Source organism: Colobus angolensis, unplaced genomic scaffold (genome assembly GCF_000951035.1).
Source record: "Colobus angolensis palliatus isolate OR3802 unplaced genomic scaffold, Cang.pa_1.0 Scaffold205, whole genome shotgun sequence".
Classification (NCBI taxonomy): domain Eukaryota; kingdom Metazoa; phylum Chordata; class Mammalia; order Primates; family Cercopithecidae; genus Colobus; species Colobus angolensis.
Window position 1 is genome coordinate 5,562,319 of NW_012115211.1, and position 26,282 is coordinate 5,588,600.

The following is a 26,282-nucleotide window of genomic DNA, read 5'->3' on the forward strand; positions in this document are numbered from 1 at the left end:
AGGTTATTTGCTGATCTTGCCAAACCCATAAAGTACTACTGCACTGAAAAGAAAGCATACAAGATTATTTATTAGTGTTTCTTAGCATCTCTGGACAAGTAGGGCTCATGCATCTCTAGATATCAATCATGTCTCTGTTCATTTTCTGCCCTTTTTTGTAATTTTCTGCCTTTGGCTGTTATTCAGGGTTCTCTTGCCAAAATGAACAAAAGACAGCTGCTACCAAGAGTAGCACATTTTGGGTATTACTTTTTTTTTTTTTTTTCTAAAAGAAATTCAGGTATAAAGAGGTGAAGGGCCGCTGGTGTGGTTTTCTCAGAGTACGTGTCTAGCAAATATCTATGTAGACTAATCATCATGTGCTTATCACCCACTCAACCCTCAGCATCATATAAAATAGAGGTGCATTTTTAAATATATGTACCAAACTTTAATTTTCATTTCACACTCAAAACTCCTGTACAAAAAGAGGCAAAGCAGGCAAAAAGTTACAATGACTTCAGCAAACAACATATGAAAACTTCAAAACAGCTTTGGGTCTGTAATGGCCCTTACAGATGTAGTGAGAAAACTGGGTTCCAAGGTTTTGAACTCTTTAAGACAAAATTTCAATGTTTATTCCTAACATTTAAAAAATATTTGTAGCTGTACAGGATATAAGATTAAATGAGAAATCTCTGAATTCCACTGCACAATTGGATCCCAAGATTGGGAGGCTTAATTTTTCTTTGGGGAAAACATGAAATTATTTTTACTTAAATGTGATGATGCATCAGTAACCTCAGTTTACCATTAATGTCTTAATTTAATGGTGATAACTAGGAACAAATGTTGATCAAGCATGATATTAACTAGTAGTTAAAAGGTAATATCCAAACCTTTCTTTCTGGTTGTTAATACTCCACCCCTAATGATTAGCACATTTGAAGACATCCATTTCCAGTTTTTTTGTTTTTTGTTTTTTTTTTACTACTAATTCCTAGTGGTGCACAAAGAGTTTCTGAGAACAGAGTCATAACGCCAAAGTAGCAGTGCATCTGAGAAACATAATTTTTACCTTGTTGCTTTCCCAAAAATAAATATCTCAGTCATGGAAAACACTGTTTATTTGAAAACAATGAGACCTCAAATATGAAATATAGTTAACAATGACATTGACACTGTTGCTAGCACTTTCCCCTAAACCACCATAAGTCTTGGACGCATGTGCATGCAGCACACACACATACACACAAAAAACCAAAAACAAAGCAAAAACAAAACAAAAGCAAAAACAAACAAACAAACAAACCCAAACACAATAATCCATGATTGTTCAATGACTCCTGATGCCGGGAGGACAGCCTGTTAGAATTTGTCTCCCACAATATCTCTGGAGTGGGCACAAAGCCCATCACCTGTTAGTGATCACAGACATTCAGTTAACCTGTCCTTCCAGTAATCAGAGACAATTCAGACCCTGGACTTCTCAGAATCCATGTACTGCTGAGTCTTGGCTTTGAGACAAGGTGGCCTGGCTAAATTGAGGCAGGCCAGGAGCTCCTTCCATATGTTTGGTCCCATTTGATAGAAAGTCTAATTTAGAGTTATCAATGTGCTCATCTATTTACTCTGAGCTCAATCTAATTTGACAGGTAATTCTTCACATTTTCTCCTTTAGCCAGCTGAGAGTCAGCTGTGGTAGAGACACACGACATGGGTTCAAGTCCCTCATGAGCCCTGTGGTGGTTGGCAAGTCCTTTCCTTTCTTCAAGCCTTAATCTCCTCACTCGATAGAGGGGGAGAAATTGACCCAATGATGATAAACCTTGTGTGGTTCTATATTTCTAGTCTAGACAATTGTTGCTCAAGTGTAACAAGTGACTGCCAAATAGAATATCTCTTAAGATGAATATCTCCTAACTTTCCTCAGCTGATATGATCACATATTCTAGCTTCCTCTAGGGTTTAGAATCCATAGATTCAAAAACATCTTGAAGACCATCTAGCATATTTCTATTCTGATGACAGACCCTCCATCCAAGCAGCTGTACTTCTTCAACTTGAAAATCTCGAAGTAAAAGAGCCTTTTCCTTCTCTGTGGACTGATGTTTAGATGCAGACCAGGGAATCTTTCCTGCCACTTGACTGAACTCCCTTGCTAAAACAACATAAGACAAGTGTTTTTTCCCTTTTCTTGGAGGATCCAAGGGTAGATCAGCTGGTCACTAAAGTCCAGAAAGCAATGGTGTCTTACAGCTCATTCCTGGGATGTTGCAAATAATGCCAAACTCTGATGTACTCAGACTCAACTTCTAGGATTATCATTCACTAAACGTCTAGGTGGCTCCTTCTACTGGGAACAGGCAAGTAACAATATAGACCAGACTGAGGATTTACTTAGAAGGGTTGAATCCCATTCCATAGTATGTATTCACAGCCATATGGTATAAAAGGAAGAGCATGGAGTCAAGAGTGAAGCATCCTGGGTTCTAGGCCCGCATGGGAGCCATCCAGTATGACCACACCCTCTGGGTTTCATTTTCCTTAGGAGGTCAGAATCAAAGATTTTCATGGTTCCATTCGAACTAAGCTCTGATCTACAGACAGAATGACTGCAGGCTTTATAATATTGTTCATCAACAAGACAAGGTGGGGCAATGCTTGCTGGATACTACTTCCTAAGGAAGAGGGGCAGAGTCAGTCGTTTTATTGGCGTTAACCTTACAGACCTCTTGAAGATTGTTTTAATTGCCCATTTTAGAGACAAGGAGGTTAAGACTCAGAAAGCTTAAAAACGTTTCCCAAGGTCACACTACGAATCATTAGTAAGGCCAGGAGTAAATTCAGGTGCACCAGAGCTTTCACATTCCAACAAGCTAGCAACAGGGTTGGGGAAGAGCTACTTTTTAAAAACCTGGGAAACAGAAAACATGGATTTTTTTTCCCCTCTAAATTCCCCTATACCATTCTGGCAGCTAATGGAGTACCCTAGACCTTTGTTCTTGTAGGGTCTTCAGAGAACAGGGCTCCTATGAGGGGGTGCTGTGCACCCAGCACTCTGCAGGTAACTGGAAGTTGCTAAACTCACAAATAACTTCAAAACCAGAGCTCCATTTCCCTAATCCCTATAGGCAGAGGGCTGAAGCACAGAGATGGCTGTCCTGTTGCCTGAGTGCACCTCTGTGGACCTGTCTCCCGTTCCAAGACAGCCACCTTCATCAGTCCAGTGGCAACAGCACATCTATTTCTGCTGCTCTCCTACTAACTGATTAAAATACAGGAGTTTTTTTTTTCTTGTGAAATTAAAGCAGGACATTAAAGGAGAACATTAGAGGGATATAAATCCAAACAGAAAAGGAATATGCTGATTAATAAAACACGTGCAAACAGAAAAGTTGCACGTGTGGACTCCAGTCTGAGGACAGAGAGGGGGTGTGCTGAATTCAGAACACTTGGGTTTAATTCTCCACATGCATTTTTCTTGGATTCCCTTCTTCCTCTGTCAAGATAACAGTTGTGTTTCTTGTAGCTGAGCCGACACAGGAAATCAAATATTTTGTGTTTCTATAAACTATACGTCCCAGAGAGATAACACGTCTAGAATTAAAATACTACCACAAACAATTAGGAATTTTTTATCGTTACAGGTGTTGTTAAAGGACTCCAGTAGCAAAGATCAAAGTCTCTGAATTTTGCCTTTGGAGAAGGGGGTTTCATTTCAGACATCAAAGGTAAGGCTCTCAGTCAATTTATGCTCTGCTGGGTTGAGTCAGTCAGGATACAAATTAAGGTCCATATATTTCAGTGACAAGAAGGAAACGGTTATGTAAATACACAAGTATTAACATCAATCTGTATTAAATTATGTAAACATATACATCTTCTGAGGTCAGCACATAGATCCTCTTCTTGGAGCAGAGCTCTACTGAAGCATTGCTCGAATCTGTTTGGAAGTCGATTCATCATTCAAGTGCTTTGTAGTGAACCTGGACGGAGACAGAATGGTAGAGGTTAGCGGCAAACAGTGCTCTGTGTAAGCTCCAGCCCATCTTTACCTTGGGAAACACAATTGATATGTGGGCTTATTTCTTTAGACAAAAATCCACACTTCAATGCTCAGAGTCATCTCAGACAGATTTAATATTTGATTCTTCCTTCCAAAGGAATTTTGTATTATGGTTATTAAACCAAGTAGATATTTTACATAATCAAATAATTACACAGAGAAGATATGAGTGGTCTCATTTTCCAGGGAGGTGGATTTCACAGGATTGAGTGCAGAATCCTGACTATTGAGGCTGCCCCTGCTGACACACAAATTTCAGAACAGAGATTTGCAAAGCAACATTGCCCAGAACCTGAATGTTTATGGTTCTCCACTTTCCTGGCAATGCTTAATTAACCTCATTGCCACCACAAGGGGGCACAAATCCAGGTAAGCAAACCCACAAAAATGGTGCAATCTGCAGCCTCCCAATAGCCGGGTGTAGAAATCATTTATGCAAAAGAGAGAAAAGAGAATTAACACGTAATAAAACTTTGGCCAGGTAGTGGGCACTCCATGTTAACTTTCGTGTTACAATAACTTTGTAAAGGTAAGGTTATTGCCTTCATTTTATAGAAAAGAAAACTAAGATTCAGAGAGGTTAAATGACCTATTCCAGATCACAAGGTTACTGATTTGAGATTTGTGATTTCTGATTCAAACCCATATTTTGCTATCTGGAAAGGCTGTTCTCCTCTGACATCATCACAGTGCCTCCAGGAGGCACAAATTCTAACAAATCAGATGGGACTCATGGCCTAGTACAGGGTTTTGCTTGATTGAATGAAGCTGGAAAGCTCAACACATTCAGAAGTTAAAGCTTTATTCCTGTGTATAAAAAGTCATCCTGGTGTGAAATGGACACCAGGAGAAAACCTTGATTTTTCCCATAGACTCTGGAAGGCTCTTATATTAATACTAAGTCTCTTCTAAAGGATGATGACTTAGCAACTCAGCAAAACAGCATCAACCTCAGGGTCTATTTCATTCATTTTATGTATGTCTCAGTTTCTTCATTTATTAAGTGGGGGTAACAGATCAGCCTTACTTCTCTAACTTGTGATGATTAAATGAGACAATGTGATTAGAAGTGGAGTATAAAACATGAGTGTTGTGTACATAGGTAGAGCATTATTGATCCATCCCACTTAGACTTATTGAACACTTACTGCATGTACAACACTGAGAGGAACACGGGGGAATCAAAGATGAATAAGACAACAGGGACCATAAACCTTCTAGACTGCAATCTAGTATCAGAATGATTTACATAGCAGTGGATTCAAGCAATTCTTGTAGATGTGTCAAAGCTAAAAAAAAGCATCCCCTCTCTGAAACGGATGAAGCACATGCATCCCTGGGAAGAAAGCAGTTGCGTAGGCATCACTTGTTAGCAGTGAGAAGCTGAAACATGCCACAGCTGGCCAAATACTTAGGCATCTAGACAGTGGGTTCTCAATTCTGGTAGCTGCACATGTGAACCACCTGGGGAGCTTTAGAATAAACAAAGAAACACAAAATGGATACCTGAGACCCTAGCCCAGAGATTCCAATTCATTTGGTCTGAGTCACATGCAGTCAGAATCACATGGAATGTTTTCAGAGGGTACCCACATAATCCTCAAGTGCAGCCAGGTTTGGGAACCACTGGTAAAGTGGAAAGTGAGAGCCTGGAAGCCTCTTGTTCTGAGGAGTCCCTATAAGCCCCAAAGCAGTGTGGCTGAGAATTAGGTCCATGACTCGTGGGGTCACCCAAACCTGGGTTTAGGTCCTAGCTTGGCCATATACTGTGTGACTTTTGGCAAGTTATTTGACTTCCTTAAATCTCATTTTTTTCCATTTTTAAAAAGGGGAATGATAAAAATGGTGCTGACCTCAAAAGATTGTTAGGAAGATTCAATGTGTTAAAATATGCAAGGGTTAAGTTTGGTGCTATCCACACCAGTATTTAAATTTGTTATAGCCCTGAAATGTTGGCTGTTCCCTGTGAGCCTGGCACAGGGTTGAAGCTCACCTGAGGGCATTTAGCAGCCCCTCCACACTGTCTGGGGCCTGCTCCTTCAAAACTTTTATGCAGCCTTTCATCTAGGAGGAGAAAGCACAATGTTTGTTAATATCTTAGTAATACTGTCTATGCCAATATCTACCTACAAAAACACATGCCCATAATGTCACATTATTTCTTCTCATAGAAATTCAACACAGAAATGACCAACGGGCTTTCCTACCCCCTCAGGCTGGTGAGCAGTTCCTCTGGGCTTCTAGAGGATTCTGTATGACTGCAATCATTATCAATTTTCATACCATATTGTAATTGTACATTTCACTTGTCTGGCTTTAAGGACAAAGACTTGAGACTTTGATCTTGCCTTGTACTATGGAGCCAAATGCAGGGCCTTCCGTCCACTCAGTGCTCAGTTGAGATTTACTGAATAAAATCGGAATAATTTTATGCCATTCTTTTGCCCTGAATGTTTTCTGCCCTTCACCTGTTTGACTGGCAAACCCTTAACAGTTATTTTATACCCAGTTGAAGACCAGCACCTCCTAGAATCGTATTCTGACCTCATTACCTTCATTAGATAGAAGCAACCAACACCCAAAGATAGAGCACCCAAAAGTGCTCTGTCATTTATCAGAGAAACTTGGAGAATTTAGTGCCCATATTAACTTCTTTCCTTCACTAGACCAGGAGCTCCTGGAGGTCCAGGTCTATGTCTCAACTGTCTTTGAGAGCACTGATGAAGGGCCACTGTTCAGAATGTGAACTTCACAGAGGCTAAATGCCTGAGTTTCTTTCATGCTTGTTTTTTTAGTATCTTCACAAACCTAGGCAAGTGTCTTAGCTTTTTGTGTCTGTATAATACAGTTGACCCATAATTTGGGAAGTGCATGGAAACTGAATTTATATAGATCACATTTCATCATGCATATCTTGGAGTATTTTTTGGCAAGGCAAGAATCTTTCTGCAAAGCTATTCACACACTGTTATATATTGGATTTGGTTATACTAAGGGCCCCTTTTGTGACAGCCCTTAGAAACATTTTCCATCATTGTGCTTCTTGTATGTCAAAAGCTTTATCTTACAGGCCTGATAGACCCTGATAGACTGATGGAAGCTACCAGAACACAGGGTTGGGAATCATGTGAGGATCACTATAGGTTCATCAAAAAAGAAAGTCATGGCAAATGAGAGATGTCTGTTATGGATACCGGATTGGGAGAAGCTACAAGCATGCCAGGTATGTGCCACCCCAGGCCTGAGATGGTATCAGGCCCAGGGATGCAGAGATTCTGTCCCTCTCGCATAGTGATTATCATAGTGCGGAAGTGTTCTTGTGGACCAGGCTTAAGAAGCAGTGAGAACGCAGATGTGGAAGGGGTGGAAGAGCAGGGAATGCTGTTTGGGAATCTGGAGTTCCACTTAGGGTGATTAAAACTGTAGGTGTGAATAACAAGATGCTGTCAAGGATGCAGTTGGGGCCAGATGCAGTGTGAATTCAACAGCATGCTCAGGAGTTGGGGGCCTTTACCTGTGGAAAACATCCTTGATAGGTGTTAAATAATCTAGTGATGCGGTTAATATGGAAAGGGACCAGAAGGAAGCAAGAACAGAGAGAAGAGGGGCAGTGAGAGCCCCTGAGGGTGTGAAGTGTGGAAGCAGCAGTGGGCATGGAGGAGCAGGGTGAGACAGGGACTAATCTGAGGTCAGCTCCATAGGATTTGGTGACTGATGAGATATGGGGTGAAGAAATCATTCCTCATTCTCAGGGACAATTCTAGGCTCTGGATTAGACTTGTTGGAGGGTGATGAAATACCTGAGACAGGAACCCAGCAGAAGGAACAGGTTTGGCGGGGGAGGGGAATCTCTGGTTTGGGGATGGCCATATTTCAGGGGTCCATGGGAAATGGGGTCTGGAATTCTGGATAAAATCTGAGATGGGGACAGGGATTAAGAGGTGATTCCTTATTGGGCCATTTCAAAAGATTCCAAGGAAATCAATTGAAAACACCGCCTCACCCCAACCCTCCTTTCCTGACGTCCACAATTAGCATCTCTTCTCTAAATGGCTTGTGCCGCCTTGGCGGCCACTTTGATGATTCCTCCTACCTGGAGGACTCTGCTTTCCCTCTGTCCTCCTGGGAAAATCCTACATCTTCTTCAAGGTCCACCTCAAACATCACCCTCTGTCTCTGCTCTTCAGCAACGTGAGTTTCTCCCTCCCTTGGCTTTCCAGAGCTCACTGCATGTTTATTCTGCACTCCAAAGCATGCCCTTTGTAAGTACACAAACAGTGCCTCCCCCAGGCCCTCAGAAAGAGATCCTGGGGTTTTCACAGTTGATGCTGATGCCCTAATGATTTATAAGCCCAGTGCCTATAACTACTGGCTTAGAAGCAGACTAGCATCCGAATGGAGACCCTATACGTCATAAAAAAAAGGTCAGTCTCAAATGGTTTATTGTACTTGGTAAACCTGAAACTTTCTTAGAGGTATATGCAAACGTCCATATTGAACAAACCTTATGTAGCTCACTACCACCTCTATGGACAAAAGCAAACTTCATCAAGACTATGTGTGAAGACTTAACATGATATACTGTTTACAGCCTCGACCGAAAGACTCAGTAAATAACATATAAAGCCAAGCTTTTTAAAGATTAGGGCTACAAGGCATAATTTTACCCACTGTATTTTTAATTGTTGACTCTGCGACAAGTTAACAAATGGCTATGGTAATAAGAATATCTTATGAGTCTCAGGTAATGAACTCAATCCATAGTCAAATAATATTTATAGAGTTATTTATACTCAATCTATAGTATGAAAATGTTAAAGTCTCACAAAGGATACAGTAAAAATATTTATTGGTATAAAAATGCCCATAATATACTTCTATGTAAATGAAATATGTTTCAAAATAGCGCGTAAAGCAGGGTCCTAATTTGTTAAGGACATCCACACACACACTCACACAAGCATCTATATTAAAAGAAAGTACACATGTATGCTGCTGTATGAACGGTGATCCTCTGCCTATGGTGAGGTTATTACAGATATATTTAATTTACTATGTCTTAATTTCCTAAATGTCAAAATTTTTTAACATAAATACTTATTTTCTTGGTAAATAGAAATGATTACATTAAAAATAATAAAGAGTCTATGAAGAAACATGACTAACCATACTATGAACCCAGAAACTCAAAATAAGTAACCCAAGTTACATTTTTCATTGATACATCATCTTGCATTCTTCAGACTTATGGCCCTCCTGGGCATGTAGACTTTCTCTTGCATAGGGCCAGGGCATCAGGACATTGTTCTCTGGAGATGAGTGAACACAGTGTGCCACCCAGACTAAGCTATTCTAGAGTAAGTAAGTTACTACCAAGGGGTGCTATTCTGCACTTTAAAGGCTTTAAATGAGTACATGGGATACACTATTGGGTTGGTGCTGCAGGCAAGTGCTGGATGAAGAGGAGGTGTGCTTTATGCCACAATCAACAGAAAAGCAACTGCGCACCAAAATCATGTGTTTTCAGTTATCTTCATTCATTCATTCATTCATTCATCCATCAAAACCCCTACAGGGTGTCTGTTGAGTGCCACCCACTATGTGCCAGGTACTGTGTGAGGCAATAGAGCAGACATGAGGTGTATAGATTATGGTATCTGTTCTTGTCAAGAAATTGTCTGTGGGGGAGTCAGAAAATACAAAACAGTGAGTGCTCTGGGGGCCAGAGAAGCAGGAAGGCTCATCCCATGCAGAAAATGTGTTCTTAGATGAGGTGACGTTTGAAGCATGCCTGAAAGGAACCCACCCATCAGAGAGGAAGAGGAAGGGCTCTCTGGGCAGGAGAAAGGACTCACACATATCATGTATATCCAAATGATGAGGAAAGGCATGGGACTTGAGTGGAGCAACAGGTAGGGAGTGGTGGGAGAGGAAGTGAAAGGGTAATCTGGGATTTGACCATGGTGTCTTGTAATGCAGTATCTCCCAACTCTTCACAATAGGACACATATAGAATAGAAACCATCTATTTGTACAACACACTGGGTAAATGAAGGGCCTGCGTGCAGCTAAGTGACTGTCCAGCTGCTCAGCTCCATTAGAGCCTGAGGGGATCAGCATCGTAGTATTGCTACTATGCTTTTGAGGTTGAGTGTTTTGTCCTAAGCACATGAAAAAGCCTGGACATCTTGCTGTGAGGACAGCTGCCAGGATGGGCTGTGCGTATTAGAAAGATCACTGTCAGTGGAGTGGTCTTGAGGAGCCTGAGGAAGAGAAACAAGGTCTGTTTGGCAACATTCATGGGCCCTTTATTTGGAAAGCACATTTCACTACTATTCTTACATCGATCTTGGACGTCTTGCAGAAAGCTCCCACAGGGTGGACATGGTCATAGAGGATGATGACTCCCACCATCACCCTCATGCAGAACATCAGGGTCTCTTCACTCGTAAACCTACTTCTGTACTCCCTGCAAGAGAAGAAACAGCAGCAGCATCACTTCCTTGTCAGAACATGTGCGTTCTTTGGCCCCACAACTGGATACTTTAGATGCCTCCAATCTTCTCTTGGGAACAATCCCAGACCTGCAACAACCAGTTAATATGTTCCTGAGTAAATCCATGATGATAATTCTCCTTGAATCTATTCAACCAGCAATTCAGTGTGAAAATAAGGTAAATTAAAGGGCAGTAAATTCCCTTCTCATCTGCCCTTCAGCAGGCTAGCTCATCATGTACATCACTCCTCCACCCATCAATCTTGAATATTTTATAGCAGGTCCCTCTGGCTGTCCAAGATTATAGAGAGTAATGGCTTCATTACAGAGAAAAAGAATCAGGCTTATTTCTACGGAGCAGCTATCATGTCTCCAGTCAGAGTAACTTCCTTTGTTAAAACACAGGCTGCAGATTGTATTGGATTGGTAAAAATACCTAAAAAAATTATGTACCATTCATTGAGCATCCAAGAGTATTTGTAGAGTTTGAATTTTGTTCACTTACCTTGACAGGGTCACTGATGATTCAGATAATTCAGGCCAATTCTAGAGGCTTTTTTTCTAGAGGCTTTCTTACATCTATTTCATTATGAATTGGCTCTGCAATGAAGATGATTACTATTTCTGCCTTGGAATAAATCTTAACTTTGGTACAAGTGAAATATTTGAAATTAGTGTCATCTTACATTTGAACAGGCTATCAGATTTTATAAGGTACTTTTGATGCCTTTGGTCTTCCTAAAGACTCTGCAAAGTAGATGGCCTTATGGAAACTTCATTAGATGAGGAAACCAGGGCTCAGGAAGTCCGGCCAGTTATTTACAGGCATAGCAGGGGCTACAGACATAAGTGGCATTCAGAATTTCGAGCACAGATTACCATGCAGCTTCATCCCCAGTAGTCTCAATAATTTTTAAATCTAACTAGTAGTAACTAGCTCAGGTACAAAAAAAACTTGGAGAGAGAGAGAGACAGAGAAAGAGAGAGAGAGACCTCCATTCTCACTCTTGAAACAGTCTTATCATGTCAACTCTTGGTTTTACATCTTCTCTACAATATATTTATCATGATGCCCCATCATTTAACACACCCTCCATTTGGCTCTTACACATCTTCTACAGCATCTTTGATCTGAGCCTTGGTTCTGCCACCTAACAAGCTATGCAGTCATTGGGATGTCAGTCAACCACTTTGGGCCTCAGCTTCTTCAGCTATGCAACAGTGATAGTGACACCTAACACCCAGAGTTCTTAATGAAATTAAAGCAGATAATATACATGAAAACTTTAAGGTGTTGACCCAAACGGTACATGTCATTAACATCATCATCTTAACAGACACTGGCTGGATGAAGTCTCAACCATGAATACACTTCTGATTTAACTTACGGAGTTTCCAGCATGACTTTACAGACACTTGTCATTGTGCTGAGACAGTCTGTGGTGTTCTCTATTGGCAGGGTTTTGTTCTAAATGGGAGACACAAATGTACATTAGCTCTGCTTGCAGCTCTTGTATGGAATTAAGAAAAAAAGCACCTCGTTGCTCAACTTCACTTACTTCTGAGACAAAGTGCATTGTGGCATTGCTAAGGGTTTTCAGCATTGGTGTGGCTTCTGCATAGAAGAGGGACATTCGATTGGCCATTTCATTATTGACTTCATTCTCAATGTCTAGCTGATGAAAATAAGAAGAGAAAGAGAAAGTCAAACGCTCCAAATATTCTTCTCTGAAACTGAATTACAGACAAGGACATTGTCTTCTCTCTGTGCTCTGCCTGATGCAGAAATCAAAAGAGCCATGGAGAATGGTGCAAAGTTCAAGGCGACCCAGGGACTCACATGCATGTTGTTGATGCGGTTGCGACTGATCGTTCTTCTGTAGTAGCTGAAGTCATTCTGAATAGCCGGGTTCCTCATCTGAAATTCAGAAGACAAGAGTGAAGGTCATCTCTCAGTATCAGCTGGGGGATATGCATTAGGAGCCCAGACACTGGATTTTATAATACTCCAGGACTTCTCTTTGTTACATAAGAGCCAAAGCAACTTTTGGTTAAAAATAAGGACCCACAACTTCATTATTTTAAAATATGCCCTGTGGGCTAGATTTCAGGGAAAGTATATTTGGTCTCAGTGCGGAACAGATACTTGAAAAGGTTTTCTCTGATTTCATTTGGCAGATTTAAAATTTCCATATACAAATCATCATCTTAAATTACTTTCACCACATGGAATGCAAATTCTCACCACATTATATGTCTCTCTAGGGAAGGAATTACATCTTACTCATTTCTCTACCCACCCACCCCACAGCACTAACAGAGCAGCTGTAAACAGTAGGTACTCAGTACAAGTTCGTTAAATTTTCACAGCACATTTGGCCTAACCTTCAGCTCATCGAATCGAAGGGTAAAATGTAAAATTTCAGCAAACTCCTTTGCCAGGGCCTGCTCCCTTTCCAGGTGTTGGGTTGGTGTGTAGGGTGGACAAGTCAGAGATTCCAATAAACTCTGAAGAGCTTTTTCTGAAAATCAAAGGGATAAATAGATATATTGGAGGTGGCCCAATGAAGTCCAAATAACACAATTCCCAGACTCAGTTGACAATCTCAGAGATCACCTGCTTGGGTCTTTCCCAATAACTATGTGAGGTGTGCTGCATGTGGACCAGGAAGAGAAGGAATCCCACATGACCAGGCAGGGCGTCTCCCCTGCGGAAACCCCCCATGGCCACAGTATTTTGTAAATTTCTCTCTATGCTCAGCTGGACCTGGACATATTTAGTAATCTCAATTTCTGACACTGTTAGAAAACCACAAATATGTGTTTTTGGCTCATGTGCATGAGACAGCCATTCATGATTCAGGATGAGGTGAGACAGTGCCCTAAACACATGGGTTAGATGACTGGTTTTGCAAGGAAAGACCTCTGCCCCTATTGAACTTTTCTCTGCATCTACACTAACTCAATCCCAAGAATATTTTTCTATGAACCCATTGCCTTATCTACCTCCATTATTGTTCTTGCAACAGTTTCACCACTCCCACTTGTCTGTTTCCAAACATTCCCTTATAGCTTGTTCTCCAATATATTTCTAATAGCACAGAGTCATTTAACCAATCCTCTAAAGCAGGGATTGGCAAGGTATGGCCCATCGGCCAAATCTGGTCCATTACTTGTGTTTTGTAAATAAACACAAGTTTTATTAAAACACAGACATGCTCATTCTGTTACGTAATGACTAGGGTTGCCTTTACGTGAGAGTGGCAGAGGCAAGTAGTTGCAAAAAAGACAAGATGGCCCACAACTCTAAAGTATTTATGATTTGGCCCTTTACAGAAAAGTTTGCAGACATCTGCTCTATATAGTTCTTACATAACTTTTACAGCATTTCTACAGGGATGTCTCTGGCCTTTTTGAGATATTTCCATCTATAAGAATACAGTCTCTTCTGAGGCAGCCATTTCTACCTTGGCCTGCTCTCCTTCTGTTGAGCAAAAGTTTGGTTCCTCAGAATTTCCATTCACTGGGTCTACCATTTAAGGAAACATAGAAAGAAGTCTATGTTCTCTTCTACTCTCTTCTATCTGAGAGTCATCAGAAACCCTCTCTTCTTGGAAAACCAGTTTGGTTCATTCAAGTACCTCCCTTGATCTTAGCTTCTAGTCCTCTCAATATCATGGTCATTACTCCCCCAATGTATTTCAAGTTCTCTGTTTTCCTCTTAATCTGTGGCACTCATTTTATGGCAAAAGCAGAGTAGAATGTGCCTTCCTCATTCAAGATATACTGTATTAACCAATGAAGCCTCCTTCCTGGGGAGTGATTCTGTCCTATTGCTGGTCATATCGATCTTATTTCCAATCAGATTTGGCGTTGCTCAACATCTACAAAGCCATCCTGTACTTCCTGTACTTGCACAGTTTTCTAAAGCTTAAGGAAATAATATTATATTTGTTTTTCTTATATTTTACTCTATTACATTTATCATATGATTCCAGACAAGCAAGTTCTTTGTTGGGTGAGCAGGTAAACTGTTATCTTTCAACTTCTCTGTTATTCAGAAATGTGATCAGCCTGCAGTAAAACTATTAAGAGTTGAACACAGATGAGAACAGGACTAAGAAGAAAAATCACTAGTAGAGACACACTAAATGTGCCAATAACTTCAGGGGAAGAAGCTTTGTGGTGGACTGAAAGAAATGAACATGACAAGAGTTGTTGTTCATACATGGCCTCTCATTTGACACAGTGGATGGATGTGGGACATTTTCCAACATGCCAAGCTGTTCCCACTACCTACTCAAACACCAAAACAGAACTCTGTATGTGGGCCATGAAAACTACAAACACATACTCACCTAGTCTAATGGAAAACTCGTAAAATCTCTTTAGCCTCACAACGAGAGGGCACACTGCATTCCAAGCTTTTTCTTGAAGCTGAATGTCATTGGGATTTTGAATTGCCTACAAAAACACAGTAGAGCTGACTGTTTAAAAAGAAGTGGTAAGCTCCACATCAAAATGCCCTAAGATTTGGTTTAAAATACAATCCCTGCTCTACTTTGCTGATGTATACTACTTAAATCAACACCACTTCATTGGACTGTCCTCCAACATGCTCATTCTGAATGGAAATTTACTTGAACACACAGCAAGTGGTTCTACAATTACATCCCGTGTCATCTTACTTGTTTCTGTTATTTTGAATACAAAAAATTCGCATCTAAGTGGGAAGAAACTCAGCCCTCTCCATCACCATTTGACTCCTCTAAAGTGGAATTAGTGCTCATTATAAAGTGCAAATTCTGTAGACATTTCCTTTCTCTTTAATAGGTATTGCATTCCTGCCAGTTTGTAATGTTACCTAAATTATCTAAATCAAATGGTGACCCCTAAGTAGAAAAATCACCTCTTACTAGACTGTTACTTTCTTTTTTTTTTTTTTTTTTTTGAGGCGGAGTCTTGCTCTGTCGCCCAGACTGGAGTGCAGTGGCCGGATCTCAGCTCACTGCAAGCTCCGCCTCCCGGGTTTACGCCATTCTCCTGCCTCAGCCTCCCGAGTAGCTGAGACTACAGGCGCCCGCCACCTCGCCCAGCTAGTTTTTTGTATTTTTAGTAGAGACGGGGTTTCACCGTGTTAGCCAGGATGGTCTTGATCTCCTGACCTCGTGATCCGCCCGTCTCGGCCTCCCAAAGTACTGGGATTACAGGCTTGAGCCACCGTGCCCGGCCTCTAACTAGACTGTTACTTTCTTAGAAACTCCGCCGTGTCTGAGTTTCAGCAACTTGAGGATTATAATGGTGGTGGTGGTGTGCTTTTCAGAAGCCTGGGGGCAGTGGCAGTACTGTGTGCATGCGTTCATGTGTACGTGTGTGTGTATGTGTGTATTTGTATGCATATATGTATGTGTTGGTGTTGCCACAAAGCTAATGCTTTCAAATAAAAACAGTGTGAAGTTTCTTGCTTTTAAGGTATTGGGAAGTTGCAAAAATCAAAGTGGTGATTTTCTTTTTTGCTTTTGTTGTTGTTTTGTTTTTTGTTAATTTTAGAAAATCTCATAAGACATTTGAGATGACAAACTGAAAGCAAGGTGATTTTGGCTCTTGTATATCACACTGGTGGAACCTGCCTCAGTAATTACCAAATGCTAGAAAGTACATGTCCACCCAGACTTCATGGTCCATATTTCAACTGTTGTTCACAGACTTTACATTGTTTCCCTTAAATGAAATAATATATTGACACGTTATTGTTTAAATGTGAGTCCTGCAATATCACTTGTGTGTTTAGGAAGAGAATGGGTAATGTTAATTTATAGCATTGTGTGTGCAGATTAATGCATTAGAATAAAAGGCGCCATTCATGCTTTTTTTTAACTTTTTTTTTTTTTTGAGACAGAGTTTCACTCTTGTTGCTCAGGCTGGAGTGCAATAGTGCGACATGCAACCTCAGCTCGCTGCAACCTCCGCCTCCTGGGTTCAAGTGATTCTCCTGCCTTAGCCTCCCAAAGTAGCTGGGATTACAGGCACCTGCCACCATGCCCAGCTAATTTTTTTTGTAGTTTTAATTGATATGGGGTTTCACCATGTTGGCCAGCCTGGTCTTGAACTCCTGACCTCAGGTGATCCACCCACCTCGGCCTCCCAAGGTACTGGGATTACAGGTGTGAGCCACTGCGCCCGGCCCATGCATTTTGTTTTTAAGGACACATTACCCTCCTTGTTCTTCCTGGTACTCTAGGAAATACTATAGCTATTACTTAATCTTGCTGTGTATGTCTGTGTGCATGTGTGGTTTTCCCTCCATTCCTCGGGTGTTGTCAGTTCAGTGTGATCATTAACATACGTCTCGGATCTCTGGGCCTGCGCCTTTGTAAGCCTGCAGGTCTGCAAGTATGCTCTCAGAATCCTGAAGGACGGCGCTGATCTGGTTCCAGATTTCTCTCTCTCCTTCTGTAGGCTGAGCATCTAAGAAACAGGGAAACCGAGAGACACAGAGTGCTGGTGTTTACAAATAGCTTGGGAGGAGGATGGATATTCAGTTTTACCTGCTTGACAATCCTATCGTATTCCTGCTGCTCTGGTATTTACTCTTTAACCTAATAAGCTGCTAGGAAGGGAAAACTGACACAACTTTGCCCATTACTCAGTTCAAAATAGTCAATGATATTTTTATAGTCATAAAACAAGTATACAGGAATCATTATAGTCACTTATTTATGTGGAACAATTTTTTTGCACACCTCCTATGTAAAACAGTGCACTGGGTGATAGAAAGAATAAACATTGTGTTTTTGAGCCCACATTTTTTGGTCTTTTTATTATTTTAATATTTTTTAAATTACTATTTTTATTGTGGTTAAATACACAAAACATAAAATTTACCATCTTAGCCACTTCTAAGTGTATTGTTCATTGATATTAAATACGTTCATCGCTACACTCCATCTCCATGACTCTTTTCATCTTGTAAAATGGAAACTCTGTATTGGTCTTCTTTTTAAAGGAGAAGCAACTGAATATTTCTGCTTTGATTGAAAATATGTGAATCTGAGTGTGGATGGGAAAAACAGTCCACCTTATATTTCCATATTTAAAAATATGCTTAAAAACTGGATAACTAAAATCCTTCAAATCACGACATATCATTCCTGAACACATGGGTGCGTAGAAAGCACTTCTCATTGAACCTGATCTCATGTTCAGGAGGTTTGGCAAAGACATGCAGGGAGTTCATTTTAAAGACAAATGTTCTGTTTATCTTTGGTCTTGACCATGACTGTTACCCACAAAAATAAGTGACGCACTGAAGCTTCCATAATGAAAACAATATTCTAACAGTCGCAGAAGCACCCACTTGATTACCTTCCTGGAGCCAGTATGTATTGTTGTTCCAGCGAGCATTTCATGGGAGCTGGTGGGTGGTGGTGGAGAGGTAGTAAAGATTGGGTTTTATTTATCTTGCAATTCCTATGCAATAGGTTATCTCCCTGGCCTAGCAGGGAAGCTCATCTCTCCATCTAAAACAAAGGCACTGCTCATGGAGAGGCGACAGATGTTATCTTATAAAACTCTGTTTTCAAATATCAAGATCCTGAGGCACTGCATACTTGCAGCAGACCTCACTAACAGAGGGTGAAGGCTGAGTTTACACCTGGTCTAACCCTCCCCAGATCAAATCTCAGTTTTAACTAATCCTTATGGAAGTACAAAGGGCTGATCCTGTAAGAGGGTTTTTCACCAGTGTTTCTCTGGGGGTTAAAAAAAAGACACCGCCGGGTGCGGTGGTTCCCAGCACTTTCGGAGGCCAAGGCAGGCAGATCATGAAGTCAGGAGATTGAAGCCATCCTGGCCAACATGGTGAAACCCCATCTCTACTAAAAATATAAAAATTAGCTGGGCGTGGTGGTGCATGCCTGTAGTCCCAGCTACTTGGGAGGCTGAGGCAGGAGAATTGCCTGAATCCTGGAGGCAGAGGTTTCAGTGAACTGAGATCACATCAATGCACTCCAGCCTGGCAACAGAGCGAGACTCCATCTCAAAAAAAAAAAAAAAAAAAAAAAGACAGAATCCACAAGGTAAGTGATGGCAAAGTGGGGCACTGGCTATGCTGACTTGGTGTTTGCAAATGCCGAGGTAAGAGGAGGAATTGAGGCAGGGTGGCTGCTCCTGATTCAGTTACCTAAACTCTCCATGACTGGAGCCCATGGAGACTTTTAGACTAGTTGACTCACCGGGTCCTGCCTAAGACCTAAGAAACTGGTAGAGTTTCCTAGGAAATGAAGAGTGAAAATCATCAGTGCCATGGCAATTCTCTTTGAAGAAAAGATCATAGGTCCTCATAGGTTATTCACAAACCTTGCAAACTATACATTCAAAGGATAAGACCATTTCAACTGGGAAGTAAGGAGGTACTAGAATGTATGTGCATCAGGACTCAGAGAAAGAGAAGATGAATGTGGTCTGGGAAGAGTGGAAACAGTTACACGTAAGGGACAGGACTTGAGCTGGGGCAATGGAAGGTAAAACGGAGTATATTCGTGAGAGAGTATGGCTTGGAAAAAGGTGTGGCAGCTGGAGAAAGTGAGGCTGAGAAACAAACAAACAAACAAACAAGCAAATCTGCTAGGTTAGGAAACAGAATCTACCAGAGACTGTGAGAGAAAAAGACATTTATCACAGGTTGAGCTTCCTATATCCAAAAATCTGAACTGCTCCACCATCTGAAATGTTTTTAAATGCCCACATGGTACACAAAGAAAAGTCTCACTGGAATATTTTGCATTTTGGCTTTTTGGATTTGGGATGCTCAGCTGATAAGTATAATGCAATTTTGTTTCAAAATCAGAAACAAAAAACTCACATCTTAAACACTTCTGGTCCTAAGCATTTTTGGATAAGGGGTATTCAACCTGAACTTTTTTAGGTTTTTATGGCCTATCAGTGTTTCCCAAAAACATTTGGTAAGTTTTCTCAGATACGATGTTACTCACAATATTAATCACTTTGTATTTTACCATTTTCTGCTTTCTCAAACTTTTTTCAAAGTGAAGCAAGTGTTTTAAACAGAAACCAAAAAATCCGCAAGTTAGGAAGCCTATAACTGGAGAAAGTGTTTTGGTAGAATAGAATTCTGGGGTCAGGCTGGCAGTTTCTGATAAGAAAAGTGTCAGGGAAGAAAACATAAGGAAAAATGCAAAGCAACGATCCTAGAAAACAAATAAAAATAAAACACTGACTATTCAAATCCTTTCTCCTTTTGAAAAATCAAAAGCTAAACAAAGACAGTTTCCTAGACATGTATTTATTTGGAGAAGAAGAAAAGCAAGATAGTCTGTGACCAAGATTCTCAGGGCTAAGACTATTTGAATGTAATTATAGAATGGTATGGGAAAGAAGAAGGCACTTTGAGGCCAGAACAGAAAGCCTTCTAATCTCAACTGTCACCTGGCTCCACCCTAGCAAGTCACCACTTGATAAGTTTTAGACAAAACAGAATTAAAACTAAGTGAGCCAGAGAGGAGAGCTGGAAATTTTTTTAAAAAAATTCTGTTGATGATTACTTAAACAGAAAAAAAAGAAAGATTTCAAGTCAGTCTTTAAAAATAGAGGCCTTTCTTAACTGTTTCAAAAATAAGACTGTTTCTGATAGGGTGGCCTGAAAAAGGTACTGGCACTAGAGACAGACAAACTGCACTCTCCATCCCAGGTGAAGGGGTCCTTTCAACAAATCAACATTGACGTTTATATGACCACAGAGTTGCATGAGTAACCAGGGGGCTGGTACCACTTCTCTCCCAGAGGAGGCGGACTTCGGGGGCTGTGGTAAACAAATACCTTCCATCCTACAGTAATTCTCTCCTGGCAGCTGAGGTGATCTATAAGACAGGAACCTCAGTCCTCAGCCTCCCTCTCTAAGAAACTGTTTCTTTTGGCAGATTTCCTGGTCCCTATTAGAAATATTTCTCATGTGGTTTAGCAGTGGTGGGATGCGGTGGGAGAAAGCCACTCCATAATTTCCGTCTTTCATCCAGGCTTAGAAATATGTTGCCTCATTTTCATCCAAAATTTGTTGGTTTTATTGGATGCCCAATTTCTTCCTTCTTTCCTGTCATGAAACTGAAGTCACCTCTTCCAGCTATAGACGGGCAGCACAGTTCCTGCCTTACGGGCCAGAGTGCTGTAAGATTCTCAGGGGATTCAAATCACAAGTGGTGTCAGCTTCCAAGGAAGAGAGTGACAACTGGGAGAAGCTCTAGTCTGTCAGTCTGTCTTTCTATCTGTCTGTCTGTCTCTCTTTTCAAATGGGAAAAGGACTGTGTGGTCCACAGTGACATGTGACATTGGTCTAAATCCCTGTGGAAGTCCATGATTCATTCTATTTTCATCCCGCAGCTAACTGATAATACAGTCAGAACTAATTAATGAAAATCTTATCCATTAGACTGTAGGACTCTGGTCATATTTGTTTCACTTGACATTATATTTCTAGGGTCTGGCACAGGGCCTAGCACATAGTAGATGTTCAAGAAAAATTTGCTGAACAGTTGAACAAATAATTTAAATATACTACTCACACTGTTTTGTGATTTTTTTTCTGCTTGTCTTTGAATTCTGAGATCTTTTGAGAAGGCCATTGGAGACAGGCAATAAACGTGTGATGAATCAATAAATACATGAAGAAATTGGTAAGGTGGGATAGAATGCTGGGTACTTGAAAGCAGTGTAGTAAGTAAAGGTCCTATTACGTTTAGATCCTGTCCTCTGTCTCTACTCCCAAAATGACTTTTTTATTTTTTTTAATGACAGGGTCTGGCTCTTTCCAGGCTGGAATGCAGTGGTATCATCATAGCTCACTGCAGTCAAATGGCTCTTGTATGGTTACATCTCTCCTGGTTACCGTTAAGATGTAGGTATTTACCTACAGTCAAATTGGCCATCCACTCTTTCATTAACATCTATGCTCTCAAATCATCCATTATTGATCTATGGCCTGAATGTCTCATCAGTGTGGTTAACACACTAATAGGGTATTTGTTGAGTCTGACACAGTGAAAAACTGCACTTATGTTTACTTTTTTAATCTGAAAACTGTTACCATTTTGCCATCTGGAGAATCCCTTTGAGAGGCTTTGGAGTCTGCACTTGGCCTTCTCCATATTCAGATTCAAGTGGTGAACACGTTTTTAAAATTTATTGTGTTTTCAGATGTCATAGAAAGACATCTTGAAAGGAACCCTGAAGAATTAGTGATTGAAAAGGTTACTAAATTTAAGCTATCAGCAACCCCTTAAAGCATCTGCTGAGTGAACAGGAACTCTGAACTGTGAGCTTGGCTTTTCTATTTTTAACACAAGGACTGACCTTTAGTCAAAGAAAGGTACAAACACTCCTCACCACACACACACCAACAATGTTATTGGTGAAAAGGGGTCCTTATTTCTAGTTGCAGCCAGTGTTTTCTTTGGTAATGTTCCCTCTAAGAACCACATTCTAAACTTCTAACCATTGCCAATTATTTCACTGAAATTGAGGAGAATGGTTACATAAAGCTGGGGTTACTCCTGTCTAACAATAAAGCTGTTAAAAATCTGTGATTTACACAGGCAATTTCAGAAACCAATACTTCTAGGAGCCCTGGAACAAGTGTATCCAGGACATTATCTGGGTGGGGGGGATGATTTAAAGTCCTGTTCTGGACTCGCTACTGTGGAGAGTATGAAAAAGTATCATGTACCCTGCTACCTTACACACATACACATTTGATGTCAAGAACTCACTAAATTCCAAGTGTCTAGAATTTACAATAGCGTAAGTACCTTATACATTAAGATAGTTAAACAGGATTCGTCTTTTTGCAGGGGGTCAATTTGTTAATGATGGTGAATATTAGCTGTCAATACTTTGCTGTCACCTGAGGCACGGTGGAAGATTTCATTGTGGAGAACAGTGATATTTATTTAAACCAATGCATGGCACTCCTTGATGCTAATGGAGAAGAAGGTGGCTATGTGCTTTGTTTGTTGGGAAGGTCTTTGTTGAACCTGCCACAGGGCACAACGGCAGGGCTTGCACTGGAGAAGCGCTATTAAATCCATGTGTTCTAATTTTTATAAATCGGCCAAGGACTTACACCGTCTCCAAATGCACCAGGAACATATACACATTTTCCTAACAACCTATTTAGGACTGTATGGACAATCTGACAGAGAATCAAATTAACCTAAGCTAATGTGAGTAGAAAACACCATTTACATAGAGATGTCTTTGGTTTAGAAAGATGCCCTGGCATTTCATCAATAGGATATATAGCTATCTCTGTGTCCCATGACTGTTGTATAAACACTGTAAAAAAGTACAGCAAAATGGATTCACCAAAGCAGTAAATTAAATTCTGCCCTTCTTTCCCACCCACTTTCTCTCTCCTCCAATCTCTCTCCCCTTCAGGAGAAACTAAGAAGTATAAATAATTATCTGTTATTAATATCTGAGGATGTAAAATGAAGTGATTTATAGCAGAATACTAACTGCTTATGAAAACAGCATAAAATTGCAAAAGTCTGCCGGAAAATATAAGTGTGACAGGTCTGACATATTTATTCTTAGAGGACATTAGTCATCTTACACCAGGGCCCAAAGCCCTTTCCTATGGAACAACCACAGTAGGACTGAAAAGAGTATGAGGGTCAAAGTTCCTGCAGGCTGTCTATTTCCTTCACATGCAGTGGGACACTGTGGTGGTGGCAGTCCAAGGATGGCACTTTTGAGACCAGGTTTCACTGCTACTCAATATTAGACCTCAGGGTAAGTCAAGTAATCTCCCTGGGTCCAGATTCATTCTTGCTAAAAGAGAGGGAAGCTAAGAATAGCCTCTTTCCTCCCTACCTGCAGGGTCATAATGAAGATGATGGAATAGATTTAAAGTACTTAAAAGCAAAAGTGCTGGCCAGGCACGGTGGCTCACGCCTGTAATCACAGCACTTTGGGAGGCCGAGGCAGGTGGATCACGAGGTCAGGAGATCGAGACCATCTTGGTTAACATGGTGAAACCCCGTCTCTACTAAAAATACAAAAAATTAGCCAGGCGTGAAGGCGGACGCCTGTAGTCCCAGCTACTCGGGAGGCTGAGGCAGGAGAATGGTGTGAACCTGGGAGGCGGAGCTTGCAGTGAGCCCAGATCACACCACTGCACTCCAGCCTGGGCTACAGAGCAAGACTCCGTCAAAAGAAAAAAAAAAAGAAGCAAAAGTGCCAAAAATTGAAGATTTTTTTTTTTTTTTTTTTTGTCACAGAATCTTTGTGTTGCCATCAATAAACTGCTTCTCAGGTATGTTCTGTTTTTGTTTGTTTCCTTTTGTAAAGTGAGGACACTAGACAAAAGACATCTGATATTTTCTGATATTTCCCCACTTCTAAGATTATCAAGCCTCCTCTGAACAGCTTAGCAGATGGGAGGGTAGCAGAGAAGAACTGATGAAAGAAGAAACCAATAGTGGCAGGGAGTGGTCTGAGTTAGCAACAACAGCAACAATCCCAGATAATAGGTTGATTTGACTCAACACCCTTGTTTTAAAGAGTAGGAGTCTATATTCCATATAGGTCAACATAGTCAGGGCATTTTTAAGAGTACAATGATTTGAAGACGTCAGAATTTCTTTCTTTACACCCCAGCCCCCACCACATCCATTACTGATCTTGGCATTCCTATTATGTTAATTAATGTGAGTTTGTCTTGCAGGAAAACCATTTTTTTCAGCCACTATCTTCTAAGAAACATTTCTTTAGTCCAATCTAGAACCTGTACTTCTGGCTACCAGATCCCTTGCTCTCTGCTCTGTTACAGACTTCTTCCCTACTACCTGTACTACTGTCTCTTCCATATGCTTACATCTTACCGCCTTAATAAAATTATATGCTTCTTGAACAAGAGATCATGTTCTTCTAATGTCCCTATATTTATGTGCTATATCTCATCCCTCCAGGACCCCTGCCACACTAAGAATCCACACCCCACTGCTGCTGTTTCTGCCTGAGGAATGCAAGAGATGTTCTGCATATAGTTTCTTCATTGGTAACTATCAATCAAAGTCAGTGTTCCTCAGCTTACATTTCGTGCTCAGCTCTAGGCTGGACACTGAATAAGACACAGAATAATATAAGCATAAAATGCCATCTAAATTCTCCCCTCAGGGCTGTGCACACCAGTAAGGAGACAAACACACATTTGCAGAAGAAAACTACCCAGTCTTGATCCCTGACAGTGTCTCAGACAGTTGGTGATTAACCACCAGATGACTGATTCTTGGCAGTAACAGATGACTTCTCCCTGCAATTAATTCTAACACACTGATCAAATATTCTATATTTCCAAAGTAGTACCTAGCCAAGGTATGAGAGAAAGATAAAATCCAGAATTGAAAACAGAGAGTAGAATATTACGAGATAATAGGAAAATCAATGAAGCATATTTATCGAGCACCTATGATATGGTTTGGTTGTGTCCCCACCCAAATCTCATCTTGATTTCCCACGTGTTGTGGGAGGGACCCAGTGGGAGGTAATTGAATCATGAGAGCAAGTCTTTCCCATGCTGTTCTTGTGATAATGAATAAGTCTCATGAGATCTGATGGTTTTATAAAGAGGAGTTCCCCTGCACAAGCTCCCTCTCTTTGTCTGCTGCCATCCACGTAAGAAGTGACTTGCTCCTCTTTGCCCTCTGCCGTAATTGTGAGGCCTCTCTAGCCATGTGGAACTGTAAGTCCATTAAACCTCCTTATTTTGTAAATTGTCCAACCTCAGGTATGTCTTTATCAGTAGCTCGTGAAAACAGACTAATACAGTAAATCAGTACCAGTACAGTGGAGCACGGCTGAAAAGATACCTGAAAATGTGGAAGCAACTTTGGAACTGGATAACAGACAGAGGTTGGAACAGTTTGGAGGACTCAGAAGACAGGAAAATGTGGAACAGTTTAGAACTCCCTAGAGACTTGTTGAATAGCTTTGACCAAAATGCTGACAATGATATGGACAATGAAATCCAGGCTGAGGTGGTCTCAGGTGGAGATGAAAAGGTGGGAACTGGAGCAAAGGTGACTCTTGTTATGTTTTAGCAAAAAGGCTGGCAGCATTTTGCCCTTACCCCAGAGATTTGTGGAACTTTGAACTTGAGAGAGATGATTTAGGGTACCTGGTGGAGGAAATTTCTAAGCAGCAAAGCATTCAAGATGCGACTTGGGAGCTGTTAAAGACATTCAGTTTAAAATGGAAAACAGAGCATAAAAGTTTGGAAAATGTGCACCCTGACAACGTGATAGAAAAGAAAATCCCATTGTCTGAGGAGAAATTCAAGTGGGCTGCAGAAATATGTGTAAGTAACTAACAGCCAAATGTTAATCGCCAAGACAACAATAGGGAAAAAGTCTCCAGGGCATGTCAGAGAACTTCCCCATCACAGGCCTGGAAGCCTAGGAGGAAAAAATGGTTTTGTGGGCCAGACCCATGGTCCCTCTGCTGTGTGCAGTCTAGGGACTTGGTTTCTTGCATCCAAGCTGACTCTAGCTGTGACTAAAAGGGACCAAGGTACAGCTCAGACTGTGGCTTCAGAGGGTGCAAGTCCCAAGCCATGGTGGCTCACATGTGGTGCTGAGTCTGCAGGTACACAGAAATCAAAAACTGGGGTTTGGGAATCGCCCACTTAGATTTCAGAGGATGTATGAAAATGCCTGGATGTCCAGG

General features: G+C 40.9%; 1 protein-coding gene across 2 annotated transcripts in view; it reads right to left on the minus strand.

Moving 5' to 3' along the window:
- Positions 1-407: 407 nt before the first annotated feature.
- Positions 408-26,282, minus strand: part of FAM49A (family with sequence similarity 49, member A) — a 110,915-nt gene continuing 85,040 nt past the window's right edge. For both annotated transcript variants that reach the window (XM_011942069.1, XM_011942070.1), the window contains 9 exons: positions 16,891-17,012; positions 14,903-15,008; positions 12,930-13,066; positions 12,385-12,462; positions 12,104-12,220; positions 11,933-12,012; positions 10,391-10,517; positions 6,042-6,112; positions 408-3,968 (listed from right to left, as the gene is read on the minus strand). In XM_011942069.1, the coding sequence (XP_011797459.1) occupies positions 3,905-3,968; positions 6,042-6,112; positions 10,391-10,517; positions 11,933-12,012; positions 12,104-12,220; positions 12,385-12,462; positions 12,930-13,066; positions 14,903-15,008; positions 16,891-17,012 (902 nt within the window). In that variant the 3' untranslated portion in view covers positions 408-3,904. The remainder of the gene's footprint in view (positions 3,969-6,041; positions 6,113-10,390; positions 10,518-11,932; positions 12,013-12,103; positions 12,221-12,384; positions 12,463-12,929; positions 13,067-14,902; positions 15,009-16,890; positions 17,013-26,282) is intronic.